At 42.6% G+C, this 16219-nt stretch overlaps 1 protein-coding gene across 2 annotated transcripts in view; it reads left to right on the plus strand.

The window, feature by feature from the left end:
• LOC120024458 (sodium/potassium-transporting ATPase subunit beta-1-interacting protein 2) overlaps positions 1–16219 on the plus strand; it is a 168898-nt gene that overhangs the window by 85060 nt on the left and 67619 nt on the right. For both annotated transcript variants that reach the window (XM_038968706.1, XM_038968707.1), the window contains exon 3: positions 415–495. In XM_038968706.1, coding sequence (XP_038824634.1) covers positions 415–495 — 81 coding nt within the window. The remainder of the gene's footprint in view (positions 1–414; positions 496–16219) is intronic.

Consider the following 16219-nt stretch of genomic DNA (forward strand, 5'->3'; position numbering starts at 1 on the left):
TCTAAGGAGCCTCCGAGCTGATAATAGCTGTTGCTTCGGCAAAAGCTAATGGGGATCCGAATAAACCAATAAACACGCACACATTAATAATACTCTGCTTCAATACCGAGAAGGCACTGAATGTTTAACTCTGGCATGTCTCAGATCTGTGTGAAGACATACCCGGAAGATAATTAATTACAAAGAAACACTATGATCTTGGCCCAGATACTAACGAGAATCCAAATATGCATTTGTTTTTGGGGTGTTATTCTGAACTTGACACCACTTGTGGTGTTCTAATACTGTGATACTGTTAGTTCAGTGGTGTGTGCTTCCTCTCCCCCCCTCTCTCTCCCCCTCTCTCTATCCCCTCTCTCCTCTCTCTCTCACCTCTCTATCTCGCTCCTCTCTCACTCTCTCTCTCACCCATAGTATGCAGTGTGGCTGGTGCTCTGGGTGACCTGGAATGTCTTCATCATCTGTTTCTACCTGGAAGTGGGGGACCTCTCCAAGGTAATGTGACCTGCTTAGAGCTGTACAGGACTGGAGAGCTGTTATTATTACCTGCCCGGGAACAGAGGCCATGGATAAAATGTCTTTAATGGCATTCTCATGCAATTTAATCACGGGTTACACATTACTTCACTGGTTCTGAAAGAGATAGCTAGCTAAGCTAGCAATCTATCTAGCCGTCTCTCTGTTATTTTGCTTCAAAATTCTTTGGAGATGAAAAGTGCACAGTGTGTACTTTTACAAGCATGAATACAAAAGGAGTAGTACTATACTGAAGCTGATGTGTCAATAAGCACTGTTGGTTCACTGTTAGTTCAAGGTAATACAGTAATACTGCAATATAGATGCAAATGTGTCGTCTCTCTCTCTCTCTACATGTCTCTCTCCCTCCCTCACCCAACTCCCTCTCTTTGCTCCCCATGCTCAATCTCTCTCATTTCAACTAGCAATTTATTCCATAATTTTTCATCTGCTCATGTATGTATGAGAAAATGAGAGAAGATATAATTAAAATGTCAAAATGTCCAATATTGTACCCAATTAAAAGGCAAACCAGCCGTGTAACTTGATTATCCAATTCATCAAGTGCTTTTATCTATTACGTTTTCATTTTCCAAATGAAACTGAAATGACTAATCCCTTTATTTTGATCACTGACTCTGAGCGCTTCTCATGATCCGATAATATTAGAGCTGTGGAGAAGAGTCAAATAGACACACTAAGGCTATATTGCTGTAGCTTTTGGTCACAAACATGCCTGCATTACATGAAAATATTCTATCATGAATGATAACTATTATTAGTGTTATTGGTCAAGCTTATTTACCGGTATGGTAGTTTTAGTTCAGTGGATCCACATAGAAAGGACTGAGAACATGTATGAGAATTTTGTCGCACCATTTGTGTTGTGCTTATCGGAGAGGAATGTCTGTTAATTTATTAGTCGATTGTGTTTCCGTGTTGCTTAGTCATTACTGTTTCATCTTATCTGGAATCTATGGCAACAGATGGCGCACTCACTTAGTCTCACAGTCTTCACTCTCCACCAGCCTTTGCCAAAATGGCTTCCTTCCTCCTCAATTGCCTTTGGAGGATTTGGCAGTTTCACCTCAGAGATATCTTAGCACTTTTGAAAAGCATCAGGGGATGGCATCTGTTGCGTTACAGTTTTATTACAGTGCAGTCGATGTCATTAACTGCTGGCAAATCACATGGGTTTGAGGCTATATACACCTTGACGAACTCAATCCTGTTATTTCCGCAAATATACGGTCTCTGCATAGTATATTGCCTTTTTATCAGTGAGTTCTGAGTTTTTTGCCATCTAACTTGCCTGAAAGAAGAGCATCCTTAGAAGAGGATGTTCATTGGCTTGGCACTGAGAACATCTGTTGACCAAATACGAATGCAGTGATCCTCAATTCAAGACAAGACAGAGGGTTTGTAGGTGGTATACAGTAGGATTTCTGAGGCTCGTGTGATTGGCTTGTTGTGGACTGGGGACTGGCAGGACTGGTGTGTCATCTTTTGAAGCTGGGCTTCCTCTGGGGCCTGCGGTCTGTCATTACTGCAGCGCCATCACAAACCAAGAGCCCGCTCCTCTGCCGACGCTGAGGCTCCTCAAGAGCTTCTTCACTCATGCCTGAGCTGCTGCTGCTCCCAGCCCAGCATATCTTTTCTCCCCTGCTCCCAGACTTCCTTCACAATTTACCAGAGTCAGTTCCCTCAAGTGGCCTTTTCACTTGTCTTCCCAGTGAGAAGAGAGGCACTGAGGCATCAACTCATCGCTCCTCCTCGTTTTGCCAGGCTGCCGAAAAAGGGCATCTGGTATTCGACAGTGCTGTAGAGCTGAGGTTCTGTTGTTCTGTGTGATTCCGCTGCATGTTCTGCACAGTGGGTCTGCTCAGGCACTTTAATTAGTAACAGTAAAGTGATAGTATGTTAGTTAGTGTGATTTATTTGGCTCACGTTGGTGTGGCTCATGATTTATTAATGTGGGTGTAATGTGTTTAACCAGGAGAGAATCCATCGGGACCCGCCAAGGCAGCAATGCAATTAGATTTACATCACACACAGAAACAAATAAAGATAAATAAATGGGAAGAATCCCTACGTCTGTCCTTCATTAAATAGCGCGATCTTTCTTACAGGTCTCACCGAGGTCAATCACTCTGCCGAGAGGGACGTGTCTGGGTGAAAGCCAATAGTCTATCAGGAGAGTGATTGACATTGAAATAGTGAATGACTTGAGAGAGAATAAACAGCTATAGTATTTTTAGTAGATCAGGTTTGGGCCTGTAGAGAGAAAATGTGATCATGTTTCTTTGACATTAAAGAGAAATGGTGGCCCTCTGAGTTGCGGATGTCTCAAGCAGCAAACTGTGCACTCTTAACGAGAGCTCCCCTCTGGGTTGTGTTTGTGCTTTAATATGTGAATGGGTTAAAAGCTGCAAACTCTTTGGCCTGTTGTCCATTTCCATTGGCATGCCCAGAGAGATGCTGGGGATTGGATTTGGAGGCCATCAGCAGGGGACTGGTGGCACAGAAAGTGACAATGAAGAGCAGGGGAGAGTGGGTAGAGCAGGCGTAGAGAGCCATGGAGCTCCAGGCTGAGCTCAGGCACAGTAAATAAGACGTGTCCCAGCCATGGCAGCAGCCAGCCTTCTAGCTTCTAGGCAAATAGTCACAGGCTGGCAGAGAGGAGGAGGAGGAGAGAGCTGATGGAATAAGAGCTGCTCACAAACTTCCCTCCCAATCTGGGAAAGACGGAAACATCTGGCTCGTCTCCACACACTAACTTCCAGAAAAACAGCTCACCTCTCCTCACCCAGGAATTTCATCCAGACTGGAACAACCTGACATCTACATAAACAAGTAACTCCATCAGAATGGAGCTTTCTGACATTTTAGTATGGGATTAATGGAAAATATTATGTGCCATCGTTCTCCAACTCCACATTGATCCTGCCCCCTGTATTTGAGCCCTCTAGCTCTAGGCTTTAACAATTGCTGACTGCATTATGAAAGTACTAAGCAGTTGTTCAACGTTCAAATCAAAGCAATGGTAAAAATTCTGTCCGAAGGATTTAGGCCTAGAGGAGAATATATGATAGCTTTGATGCAAATATCTTCTCAGTTCAATTGAATTAAAGATACCTGTTTTTGGGCGGTTTGTAAGAAGTTCCTATTTTGTTATGTCATAATGCTGATATATTTACATCCCTGTGAAATATTGATATGGTTGTAAGTGGCATGGCAGAGCCTCAATGAGTAAATCCTTACTTTGGCAGGTTATCTGTGCCCTTTTTCTTGGAGCAATTTTAAATGCAGGCCTTCTTCCTGTCTGCATGCTCTTCATAGTCTTCATATACAGTAAAATGCTGGTATTCTGATAAAGTGTCAGGGCTGGGAGTGATAAAGTGATTTATAGTCAATTTCACTGGAGAGGAGGGAAAAGTCTGGATCTGTCAGCACCTTGAAGGCCCTCAGAATAGATGAGTTACAGTTCATGTGCTAGCTCAAAAAGGCTATTATTTCCCATCACCGGCCATCACAGACTTAGCCATCTAGTTTAGGGACAGACAAGCTGGCCGGAGGAGTTTTACAGGGGAATCGGACTCCTGAATTCCTACATTAGAACTCCTGAATTCCTACATTAGAACTCCTGAATTCCTATATTAACGCCTACATTAATCACGGACACTCCCATAGAGTAGCCTCTATCCCTTACTAACTTTGTGAACTTCTCACTAGACATAAGGGAAATATGTTGTCATAAAATAAATGGTGCAAAAAAATCACCTTCTGATTAAACTCTGTATTACAGCTGAAGCAATGCAGGCCTATCACCAGAAGTATGTTTGCTTTAATCATGGATAGGTCATTACTCATGTTATAGCCTTTGGCAGTGCACTAAACCTAAATTGCCTGACTAGTAATATCCAGTTGTTCAAATTGATCCCATGGAGCAATCAGATCACTCTAGATTCCCTAACATGCAGACCAGCACACACTAGTCTACTCTGACTTTGTTTACATTTTATAGTTACATGCACTAGGTTTTTAAGAGCCATTTTTCTGTCTCATAGACCTCTGATATTTATAATCAGAGTCTATTTCAAGAGCAGAGTTCTGGGTTTTATAACCTTTTAGGGGTACATCTATATATCGGAGTTCCTATTATTTGAATCGATCTGGCCTGGGCTGAATAAGTCATTAAAAGTACCTGAAGCCTGCCGCTTATTGAACTATTTATAGCCTGGGTGCCATGTTGGACCTCGTGAGTTGTGACCCTGTCATGGTTCAATGTGCTGCTGTTAAGAGTTGACGAGCTCTGTGTCATGTCATTTAACAACCTAATAGATTGAATATGTATTCTCCTTGGTGACTAAAGGCCAAACCAACGACATGGACTTCACTTGATTGAGTTCAAATGAACTTGATCCACTCCTTGATTTAACTGAGACTCATTGATTGAACTTGGTGAAACATTTTGAAATATATTTGGACCCATCTATCATGTATGTACGAGGCATAGCAAATGTAAAGATGGCGGAATGTATCAATTGTATTGACCATAACCATAATCAATGCATGAGAAGACAGACTGGGAACTAGCCATTAGGGTAATAACAGGCTAAAGGCAGAGTAAAACGCAAGGCATCCTCAAGATGCCTCCCTGATGAATGCTGAAGTCTGCAGAGTGCTCTCAGTGACATTAAAGATGACAATAAAAGTTCCCTCTCCAGTGTGCTGTTCAGATTAGAATGACACTAATGCAGTGCACCAACCAAGTTGATGCTCAGAGAGGCTTGTAGATGCTTCACCACTGTCTCCGCTCTCTATGAATGCTTCATTCTCCACCCGCCTCGGTCAATAGTCAATATACTGTACCAGAGCCATGTACATTTTACATTTTAGTCAGTTAGCAGACGCTCTTATCCAGAGCGACTTAGATCTATCTAAATATATGGCTCTGTACTGTACTATATATACATTTTAAAGTGTTTGTGGAAAATGAACAGCACTAACGTCCCATAAATCAACATTCACATTTCAATCATGTGACAAAAGTTAATACTTGAGCCTGTGTGGCAAAAGCTATGTGACATCAAACTGTCATTTTGTCAGTACATTGTTTTGTTATAATCCATTTACTTGAGTTAAATTTCCCTTTCAACAAGCCAGAAGTTTCTCCCATCAATCATCTCTCGGCAGGGGGCCTGTGTGTTTGTCCCACTGCTCCATCTGTGAGGGAATGTGTCATCAGCAATGTCAGTCAGCGGAAACAAACAAACAAATGCCAAACTACCTTTTTTGATGCCTACGGCTGTACAGACAAATTATATTATTCCCATTCCATTCACATTCTGGCATGGATTCATATGAATGTAAAAAACGCACATATGATACATAGTCCAGCATAGCATATTGGGAACTATTGTCAGCTGCCTGTAAAAGGCAACCCATAGAATGAAGAACTATGTGCCAGTGTATAATGGATGCAGGGGCAATCAGAATCAGAATAATTTCTCCATTCACCTGAGAGAAGGAGCCGTTGTCTGGGAGCGAGAGGGTAGAGAGATGAATGTGCTGATCAGCGCAGCGTGGTGCCATCAGGGGCGGGGTGATTTGTCCAAAGTGTCGTGATTGGCAGGGCTTGACCAGCATGTCAGGTGGGGAGAAATTAGTCATATCCAACAACATGACAGCACAGCCGGGTAGGAACCAGGAACCAGGAGATTGGCGTCTCAGTGGAGAGAATCCAGGGCAGGAAACAGGCCTATGGGCTGAAGAACCACTGTAGCATCCCATAATACATCACTCCACTTACGGGTATGGGACCTCAGTGGATGGTAGGTAGTAGGGAAGCATATAAAGTAGGGCTGTTCTGTTGGTGATGTGGGAGAATACCTAAATGTGCCAAGAAAACCACAAAGACTGGTTATCATTGTCAATATGTTTGCAGTGTTCTAGTCTGATAAAGTGTTAAATATCAACCCAGCCTAAATCAGACTCTTCGTATTCGACCACACATTGAGTGACTGGGGCGAGTATCCAGTGGCAAGGACACTGCTAAAAGCAGTGACGGGGCTCTGAGACAATGGTGCTCTTAAATGTTACATGCTGGGAGAAAGCCGGTTCACCCCAGGTTCATCCTTCAACCGTCCCTTTTGTCTCTGGAAGAAAACGGGAAAAAGTATACGCAGTAACCTGTCCAATAGTGCCATTAGAAGAAAAAAATGATTGGAATTTGGCGGGATGAATCATAACATCTCATTCCAAAATCCTGAGCATTTATATGGAGCTGGTCCCCCCTTTGCTGCTATAACAGCCTAAACTCTTCTGGGAAGTCTTTCCACAAGATGTTGGGACATTGCTGCGTGGACTTCCTTCCATTCAGCCACAAGAGCATTAGTGAGGTCGGGCACTGATGTTGGGCGATTAGGCTTGGCTCGCAGTCAGAGTTCCAATTCATCTCAAAGGTGTTTGATCGGGTTGAAGTCAGGGCTCTGTGTAGGCCAGTCAAGTTCTAGCACACCGATCTCGACAAACCCTTTCCGTAAGGACCTCGCTTTGTGCACAGGGGCACTGTCATGCTGATACAGGAAAGGGCCTTCATCAAACTGTTGCCACAAAGTTGGAAGCACACAATTATCTAGAAAGTCATTGTATGCTGTAGCGTTAAGATTTCCCTTTACTGGAACTAAGGGGCCTAGCCCGAACCATGAAAAACAGCCCCAGACCATTTACAGTTGGCACTATTCATTCGGGCAGGTAACGTTCTCCTGGCATCCGCCAAACCCAGATTCATCAGTCGGACTGCCAGATGGTGAAGCGTGATTCATCACTCCAGAGAACGCATTTTCACTTGTCCAGTGTCCAATGGCGGCGAGCTTTACACCACTCCAACCGACGCTTGGCATTGCCCATGGTGAGTTTAGGCTTGTGTGCCGCTGCTTGGCAATGGAAACCCATTTCATGAAGCTCCCGACAAACAGTTATTGTGCTGACGTTGCTTCCAGAGGCAGTTGGAACTCGGTAGTGAGTGTTGTGATCAAGGACAGACGATTTTTACACGCTACGAGCTTCAGCACTCGGCGGTCCCATTCTGTGAGCTTGTGTGGCCTACCACTTTGCGGCTGAGCCATTGTTGCTCCTCGAAATGTTCCACTTCACAATAACAGCACTTACAGTTGACTGGGGCAGCACTAGCAGTGCAGAAATTTGAGGAGCTGGCTTGTTGGAAAGGTGGCATCCTATGACAGTGTTGCGTTGAAATTCGCTGAGCTCTTCAGTAAAGCCATTTTACTGACAATGTTTGTCTATGGAGATTGCATGGCTGTGTGCATGGCTGTGTGTCAGCAGCGGGTGTGGCTGAAATAGCCGAATCCTCTAATTTGAAGGGGTGTCCACATACTTTTGGCCATGTAGTGTATGAGTTTAGTACTGCCTAAAGCTATAGCCAGTGTCAACAGGCTTTTTCAGCCTCTTGGTGCCATAGCTGTTTTGGACAGTTTGTTGAGAAAATCAGTTCTTATGATATCTTATAGACATCATAAACACAACTGCAGTCCAGAGACACCCAGCGCAGCCATCTTTAATTCCTTCATATTGATATCTGTCTGATAGCTGTGACCTGAACACTGAAGGGACATTTAAAGCATTCAAATATAATTAAAAGCAACTGACCTTTTGAGCTCACCAAGAGGAAAAATAACAAGCCATGCGATGCAGTACAGGATGAATATAATTTAACACAAGCATTTAGAATCACAGCTCTTGATTTATATTGACCCTTCTGTTTGAAGGTCAACAAGTACAGGAGAGTTCCCCTACCCTACTCTCTCTCTCCGTCACAGATTAGCAAAGACAGCCACTGGTACAAACACTTACACAAGGTCCGCTACAACAGTCAACCTCATCAAGGTGAGGTTGGTCGTTTGTCACACCTCATCAGTACCTTATGTTGGTCATTATCGCCAAACTGTACTTGAGATAATAGTGAGAGTATCTGTAGTATCCATGCTACTGTAGCTAGCATTAAATCACAAATGTATGGCAATGCCATAGTAATGTCAGCTTGTCACATATTGTATTGTACTGTACCTCAGGAGAACAGATTAGAGTGAATGTCCATTCTCTCAAACAGAAGGACTTGATTTACCAGTATATGGATCCGAGTAACGGGGTGTCAGAAAAAGAGCGAGATAAAGCACTGAAGCACCATTATGGCCTCTCTCTCTCTCTCTCTCTCTCTCTCTCTCTCTCTCTCTCTCTCTCTCTCTCTCTCTCTCTCTCTCTCTCTCTCTCTCTCTCTCTCTCTCTCTCTCTCTCTCTCTCTCTCTCTCTCTCTCTCTCTCTCTCTCTCTCTCTCTCTCTCTCTCTCTCTCAGAATCATTACACGAAGAGCAATTAATTCACTGCCTGTTCTCCTATAACATCATTCCAAAGGTCAACCTTTATTCCTAATTGCTCAGAAGAAAATTCCAACAACTTTCTTTCTCACTCACTTACCCAAGACACAATAAAATATAAAAATGACTTTAGTCAAAACAAAACCAGTTAGTTGTTTAGCTTTGCATTGGTACTGGTCTTTTTTGGTGTGCTATTTTAGAGCAATAGGGAATATTTTGTTGTTATTATGTGAGCCTGTTTGACCATTGGAGCCCAAGAGAGAAGAGGGTGAGTCTGCACCTCAGCTTCTCAAATTGATTAATATATTGAAATATAAAAGCTGTGATCATCTGTATTGCACAGTATGCATAGCATTTCCTATGGTTCAGCTATATCATAATAATGAATAATATCATTTTACGATTTCTAAGGTGCCTTGACTAGAATGCATATATCACTCTCCCTGAATGAATGACAATTACCTTGAATAAAATTCTCTGTCCTTTAGTGGACACCACATTGTAGACACCCTGTTGCTACTGTTACAGAGAATGATCGCACACAAACAAATTATCAAACCAAACAGAAACAAAATAAATGAAACCTCCTTCAGCTGTTAATCTTTCCCTCATAAATCTGCTGCAGCCCAGTTTCTGTCAGACAGTTCAGTTCTTAACACTGGGGGCCTACTGGAGAGAAGTGATGAGCAGAGCTACAGAGACCCATTTAAATGTGCTACTTATGCTGTTTTTAAAGATCCTTTCCAGCCTGAGAGAAATTTAACACATGAAATTGAATCTTTTGAAAAATTATTTAGGATATTCTCATTGAAGTGTGAATATGACATTATATCCCCATTTCTTCTTTGTGAGGGGAATGGATTGGTCAAAGAGACAGCGATTTTACAGGGTTGAAGAATGAGTCTTAATTTCCACCTTCCTATTTTACACTTGTATGTTAAGTATTTTACAGCGTTCTGGCTCTCCCCTCAACCGCTATGTGCTCCATCAGTCATCTCAATCCCCAGGGCCCAGTTTTTCAAAAGTTATCTATCTGGATTTCACCTATCGGATAGGATTAAATACATAGAAATAAAATGAATAGAACGGTCGAACCATTGACTTGAATGGGGACTCCTGTTCTATTCATTCTATTTTAGGGAGGCAGGTAGCCTAGTGGTTAGTGTTGGGCGAGTAACTGAAAGGTCGCTGGTTTGAATACCTGAGCCGAAAAGGGAAAAATATGTCGATGTGCCCTTGAGCAAAAGCACCTTAACCCTAATTTGCTCCAGGGGCACTGTACTACTATGACTGACCCTGTGAAACAAAACATTTTACTGCACATATCCAGTGTATGTGACAATAAAACATCATTTTTTTTATCCTATCAACTAGGCGATATTCAGATAGGTAACTTAACAAAAACTGGGCCCTGTTGGTGCGGGACAACACTGGAAAAAATTGTTGTTAAGTCCTCCTCATTCGCTGCACATAGACACAGGGTACGGTTTGCATCTGTGGACAGTGAGCATGAATATTCCCAGTGTAAGGATATCACTCTTTCATACTGTTGTAGTTATGATGGTTGCCCCACCCATTGTTATGGTTGTGACAATCCTAGTGACCAGTTAATAATCATGGCTGTAAGCAGAGACAGCCAAAAATATTTGCAGCATGTTAATTTGATGTCTGTCTGATATTTCATTTTTGAACGATTCTTACTCTCCGAAAGTAGGTCACTCAGAAATAGACATTGGTGTGTCTGGCTGGCTCCATCCACTGATCTCTGTCAGTAGCGTTTCATTGCGACGTTAGTTGAAAAGTGGGTTTGTGAGAGATTCTGACACAGACGAGGAGGGGGGGGGGGGGGGGGGGTCCTGTAGGTTAGCACTGTCTGGTGTCATTTAGATAAGATGTCTTAACCAGGCTGTGGTTATTGGTTATGGACTTATACATACTCTTAACCATGGTACCTTAACCTGTTGTACCACACACATACATTAGAATGTTATTTAGCTCTCTTCCCTTCTCAAATTTTATTTGTCACATGCGCCGAATACAACAGGTGTAGTAGACCTTACCGTGAAATACTTACCTACAAGAACCTTAACCAACAGTTTTAAGAAAATAGAGTTATGAAAATATTTACTAAATAAACGAAAGTAAAAAATAGAAAACATAATGTTGGTGATGTGGACACCAAGGAACTTGAAACTCTATTAATGAAGCCAGTGACTGAGGTGGTATACTCCTCAATGTCATTGTATGAATCCAGTCTATGCTAGCAAAATATTCATATTCCAGTCTATGCTAGCAAAACAGTCCTGTAGCGTAGCATCCACGTCATCTGACCACTTGCGTATTGAGCAAGTCACTGGTACTGCTTTAGTTTTTGCTTGTAAGCGGGAATCAGGAGGAAAGAATTATGGTCAGATTTGCCAAGTGGAGGGCGAGGGAGAGCTGTGCATGTGTAACAGTTTAACTTTACGTCCGTCCCCTCGCCCCAACACGGGTGCGAACCAGGGACCCTCTGCACACATCAACAACAGTCACCCACGAAGCATCGTTACCCATCGCTCCACAAAGGCCGCGGCCCTTGCAGAGCAAGGGGAACCACTACTTCAAGGTCTCAAAGTGAGTGACGTCACCGATTGAAACGCTATTAGCGCGCACCACCGCTAACTAGCTAGCCATTTCACATCGGTTACACTCACCCCCCTTTCGACCTCCTCCTTTTCCTTAGCAACCAGTGATCCGGGTCAACAGCATCAATAACAGTTTAACTTTACATCTGTCCCCTCGCCCCGGGCGCAAACCAGGGACCCTCTGCACACATCAACAACTGACACCCACGAAGCATCATTAACCATCGCTCCACAAGGGCGCGGCCCTTGCAGAGCAAGGGGAACCACTACTTCAAGGTCTCAAAGCGAGTGACGTCACCAATTGAAACGCTATTAGCACGCCCCACCGCTAACTAGCTAGCCATTTCACATCGGTTACACATGTGTCTGTGTGTGGAGTAAAGGGGTCAAGAGTTTTTTTTCCTCTGGTTGCACATGTGACATGCTGGTAGAAATGAGGTCAAACGGATTTAAGTTTTCCTGCATTAAAGTCGCTGGCCACTAAGAGTGCCGCTTCTGGATGAGCATTTTCTTGTTTGCTTATGATCTTATACAGCTCGTTGAGTGTGGTCTTAGTGCCAGTGTCAGTTTGTGGTGGCAAATAGATGGCTACGAAAAATATAGATGAAAATTCTCTTGGTAGATAGTGTGGTCTACAGCTTATCATGAGGTACTCTAACTCAGGCAAGTAATACCTCGAGACTACTTATTAGACATTGCGCACCAGCTGTTATTGACAAATATACACACACCCCCCCCCCGTCTTACCAGACGTAGCTGTTCTGTCCTGCCAATGCATGGATAATCCAGACAACTGTATATTTTTCGTGTGTCGTTCAGCCACGACTCGATGAAACATAAGATATTACAGTTTATAATGTCCCATTGGTAGGATAGTCCCATATGGAGCTCATCCAGTTTATTCTCCAGTGATTGCACGTTGTCAATATAACGGATGGGAGAGGCGGGTTACCCACTCGCCAACGAATTCTCACAAGGCAACCTGATCTGCGCCCCCTGTATTTCCTTATTATCTTCATGCGAATGACGGGTTTTGGGCCTTGTCTGGGAGCAACATTATATCCCTCGCGTCAGATTCATTAAAGAAAAAATCTTTGTCCAGTTTGAGGTGATTAATAGCTGTTCTGATATCCAGAAGGTATTTTCGGTCATAAGAGACGGTAGCATCAACATTATGTACAAAATAAGTTACAAACAATGCGAAAAAACACACAAAATATCACAATTGGTTAGGAGCCCGTAAAATGGCAGCCATCTCCTCTGGCGCCATTGCTTAATTCTGTGCTGCAACACAGATTCCAAGATATCATGTCATCACATTTTTTATAGCTAGCTGAGTCATTCAAACCATGAAATGCAATCTGATACATAATAAACCAAAACATATTTTTCCTTTCACTCAGTGTCTCCTTACAGATGTAGGATCTTAATTTAAGCCAGTTTTCTACAACAGGAAAATTATTTTGCCGCAACAGGAAATTAATTGAATTATTATATTAGATTATAATTAATGGACATTTTTTTGTAGGTGTTGATACATTTGACAAACTTTAGAAGTGCAGCAGAATTCTCTGTAATAATAGTTATTTATTTGTTTTGTGTTGTGTAGCACTCCCTTTTTATCATTGCCTGGGTTTTTATCTATGTGGATTAAATGAAATACTAAAGACTTAATGACATTGAGCTCTCCCCCGGTGCAGTGTGTCTCAGAGCTTTCTCTGATTTCCTGCTCCTGACATATGTTTATAATTATCTTACAATGGGGAACGCTAAACTTAAAGGATTCAACTTGTGTTGATGAAGGTCAAGGATGAGTGTTCTTTGGGTCTCCACGCACCTTCTGTCTTGTCAAGCTTAATCAGAGTGACGTCAGGGTGCTACTGGGGTCAGAAGCAGAGGGGGGGGGGGGGGTAATTGAGAGATTGCTTATTTCACGGGTCTATCAGAGGCTTTTGTCTGGGAGATGCTCTGTGTGAATACTAACTGTGTTAGCCAGGGCTGCCTAAGGCCTGTCTGAGGACCATGCTCCTAGCTGCCTCCTGGCCCAGAACAGCATGTGTAGCATATTTCTGGAGGGAACCTGAGGAGGTGAGGTCATGGGGATGACAGCCGTTAAGAATCAGTCATCTGGGTGCCTCCAGCTGAGACAGGAGATCTAAACCCAGACCTGCTCTCTCCTGTACATCTAATTGCAGCTAGGACAGAACCCAAAGGGTCTCAACCACTCTGATGAGCATGTAGGAACTGACTCAGGGTCAGTGAGAGATCACATGTCAGTTTCCAGCTACACATAGGGCACAGGGAAGACCATCTCTCATTTATTATAACAAAGCTTTCATTCCTTATGGTGATCCTACTGTAATAATCATACTCTGAGGTATTGTATGTATTTCTGAATGATACTGTATCATTCACATGTTTGCTGTTGTCAGTCTTTTTGGCTGTTTTTCCATAGTTACCATAGAGAGACAGCCAACAATGAAATGGATGTGTCATTCATAAGCATAACATGCTCATTGTGTGTGAACAAGGTATGGCAGTGTGGCTCAGCTGTGGATCCTCTGCATTAAAACACAAGGATGGAAAGTAATCACACTGTAATTCCCAAGGAGGGAGTGGAATACAACCAGCCTTGGAAATGAAGCGGCTAATGATGAGAAACAGTAATTCCGGAGCAAACGGCGTATCATGTGGAAATGATCTGAGGCAACACAGCTCCCTGTTAGGTTTTTCAATACCCGCCATCCATCAAAAACGTATTACGTTTTAAAAAGAAACGCAGCCCCTGCGCTGAATAAGAAATAACATTCAATTGCATTTAATGGTTGATCAGGTTCATGAGGGAAGAGGTCCTGTCTGTGATAAGAACATTTACTGCCAGTCTGAGATTAACACTATCAGTGTATGGGCTTTAAGCTTCATGTAAATCAGCTGTACCTTCTAGTTAGTTACTGCGATGGTTCTTAACAGAACTCATATGGCAGGCAAAAACCTGAGAAGTTCCACTTCCTGTTTGTATTTTTTCTGTGGGTGCCATATTTTCAACCAAGCTCTTATTCAAAATACAGAGACATATGGATGAGTTTTCACTTCCTACGTCTTCCACTAGATGTCAGCAGTCAATAGAACTAAGTCTGATGACTCTAATGTGAAGGGGGGTCGAAGGAGACAGAATTTAGTATGAGGTGCCATGAGGTGACCATGCATTCAACAGGCGCGTTCATGTGAGAGGCAGCTCTGTTCCATCTCTCAATTGAAGTTGATGTAGTTCTCCGGTTGGAACGTTATTCAAGATGTATGTTAAAAACATCCTAATGATTGATTATGTACTTAGTTTGAAATGTTTCTTCGACCGGTAATATCACTTTTTGAAGTTTTCGTCCGATATAACGCTGACCAGAATTAGCGTTTGGATATGTAAACCAGACGCGCTAACAAAAGAAGGTATTTGGACATAAATAACGGATTTTTTCGAACAAAACAAACATTTATTGTGGACCTGGGATTCCTGGTGTGCTTTCTGATGTAGATCATCAAAGGTAAGGGAATATTTATCATATATTTTCTTGTTTATGTTGACGCCATCTTTGCGGCTGTGGTGTTTTACTTTTGAGCGTCGTCTCAGATTATAGCGGGGGTTTCTTTTTCAGTAAAGTTTTTTTGAAATATGACACAGCGGTTGCATTAAGGAGAGGTATATCTATAATTCCATGTGTATAACTTGTATTATCATCTATATTTATGATGAGTATTTCTGTTGAAACGACGTGGCTATGCAAAGTCTTGATGTTTTTGCAACTAGTGAATCTAGTCGCCTCAATGTAAACTTAGATTTTTTTATATAAATATAAATTTAATCAAACAAAACATGCATGTATTGTGTAACATGAAGTCCTATGAGTGTCATCTGATGAAAATAATCGAAGGTTAGTGATTAATTTTATCTCTATTCTGGTTTTTGTGAAGCTATCTTTAGCTGGAAAAAATGGCTGTGATTATTGTGGTTTTGTGGTGACCTAACATAATCGTTTGTAGTGCTTTCGCTGAAAAGCCTATTTGAAATCGGACACTTTGGTGGGATTAACAACAAGATTACCTTTAAAATGATATAAGACACATGAATGTCTGAGGAATTTTAATTATGAGATTTCTGTTTTTTGAATTTGGCGCCCTGCACTTCGACTGGCTGTTGTCATATCGATCCCGTTAACGGGACTTCAGCCATAAGAAGTTTTAAAGTGGCTAGTGATACATTCTTTACATACATTTTTCCATTATTGAAGTGGCTGGAATTGAGTCAGTATCTTGGCAGCAGCTACTCAATGTTAGTGGTGGCTGTTTACCAGTCTGATGGCCTTGAGATAAAAGCTGTTTTTCAGTCTCGGTCCCTGCTTTGATGCACCTGTACTGACCTCGCCTTCTGGATGATAGCGGGCTCAACAGGCAGTGGCTCGGGTAGTGTTGTCCTTGATGATCTTTATGGCCTTCCTGTGACATCGGGTGGTGTAGGTGTCCTGGAGGGCAGGTAGTTTGCCCCCGGTGATGCGTTGTGCAGACCTCACAACCCTCTGGAGAGCCTTACGGTTGTGGGCGGAGCAGTTGCCGTACCAGGCGGTGATACAGCCCGACAGGATGCTCTTGATTGTGCATCTGTAAAAGTTTGTGAGTGCTTTTGGTGACAAG

Source organism: Salvelinus namaycush, chromosome 29, assembly GCF_016432855.1.
Source record: "Salvelinus namaycush isolate Seneca chromosome 29, SaNama_1.0, whole genome shotgun sequence".
NCBI classification, from domain to species: domain Eukaryota; kingdom Metazoa; phylum Chordata; class Actinopteri; order Salmoniformes; family Salmonidae; genus Salvelinus; species Salvelinus namaycush.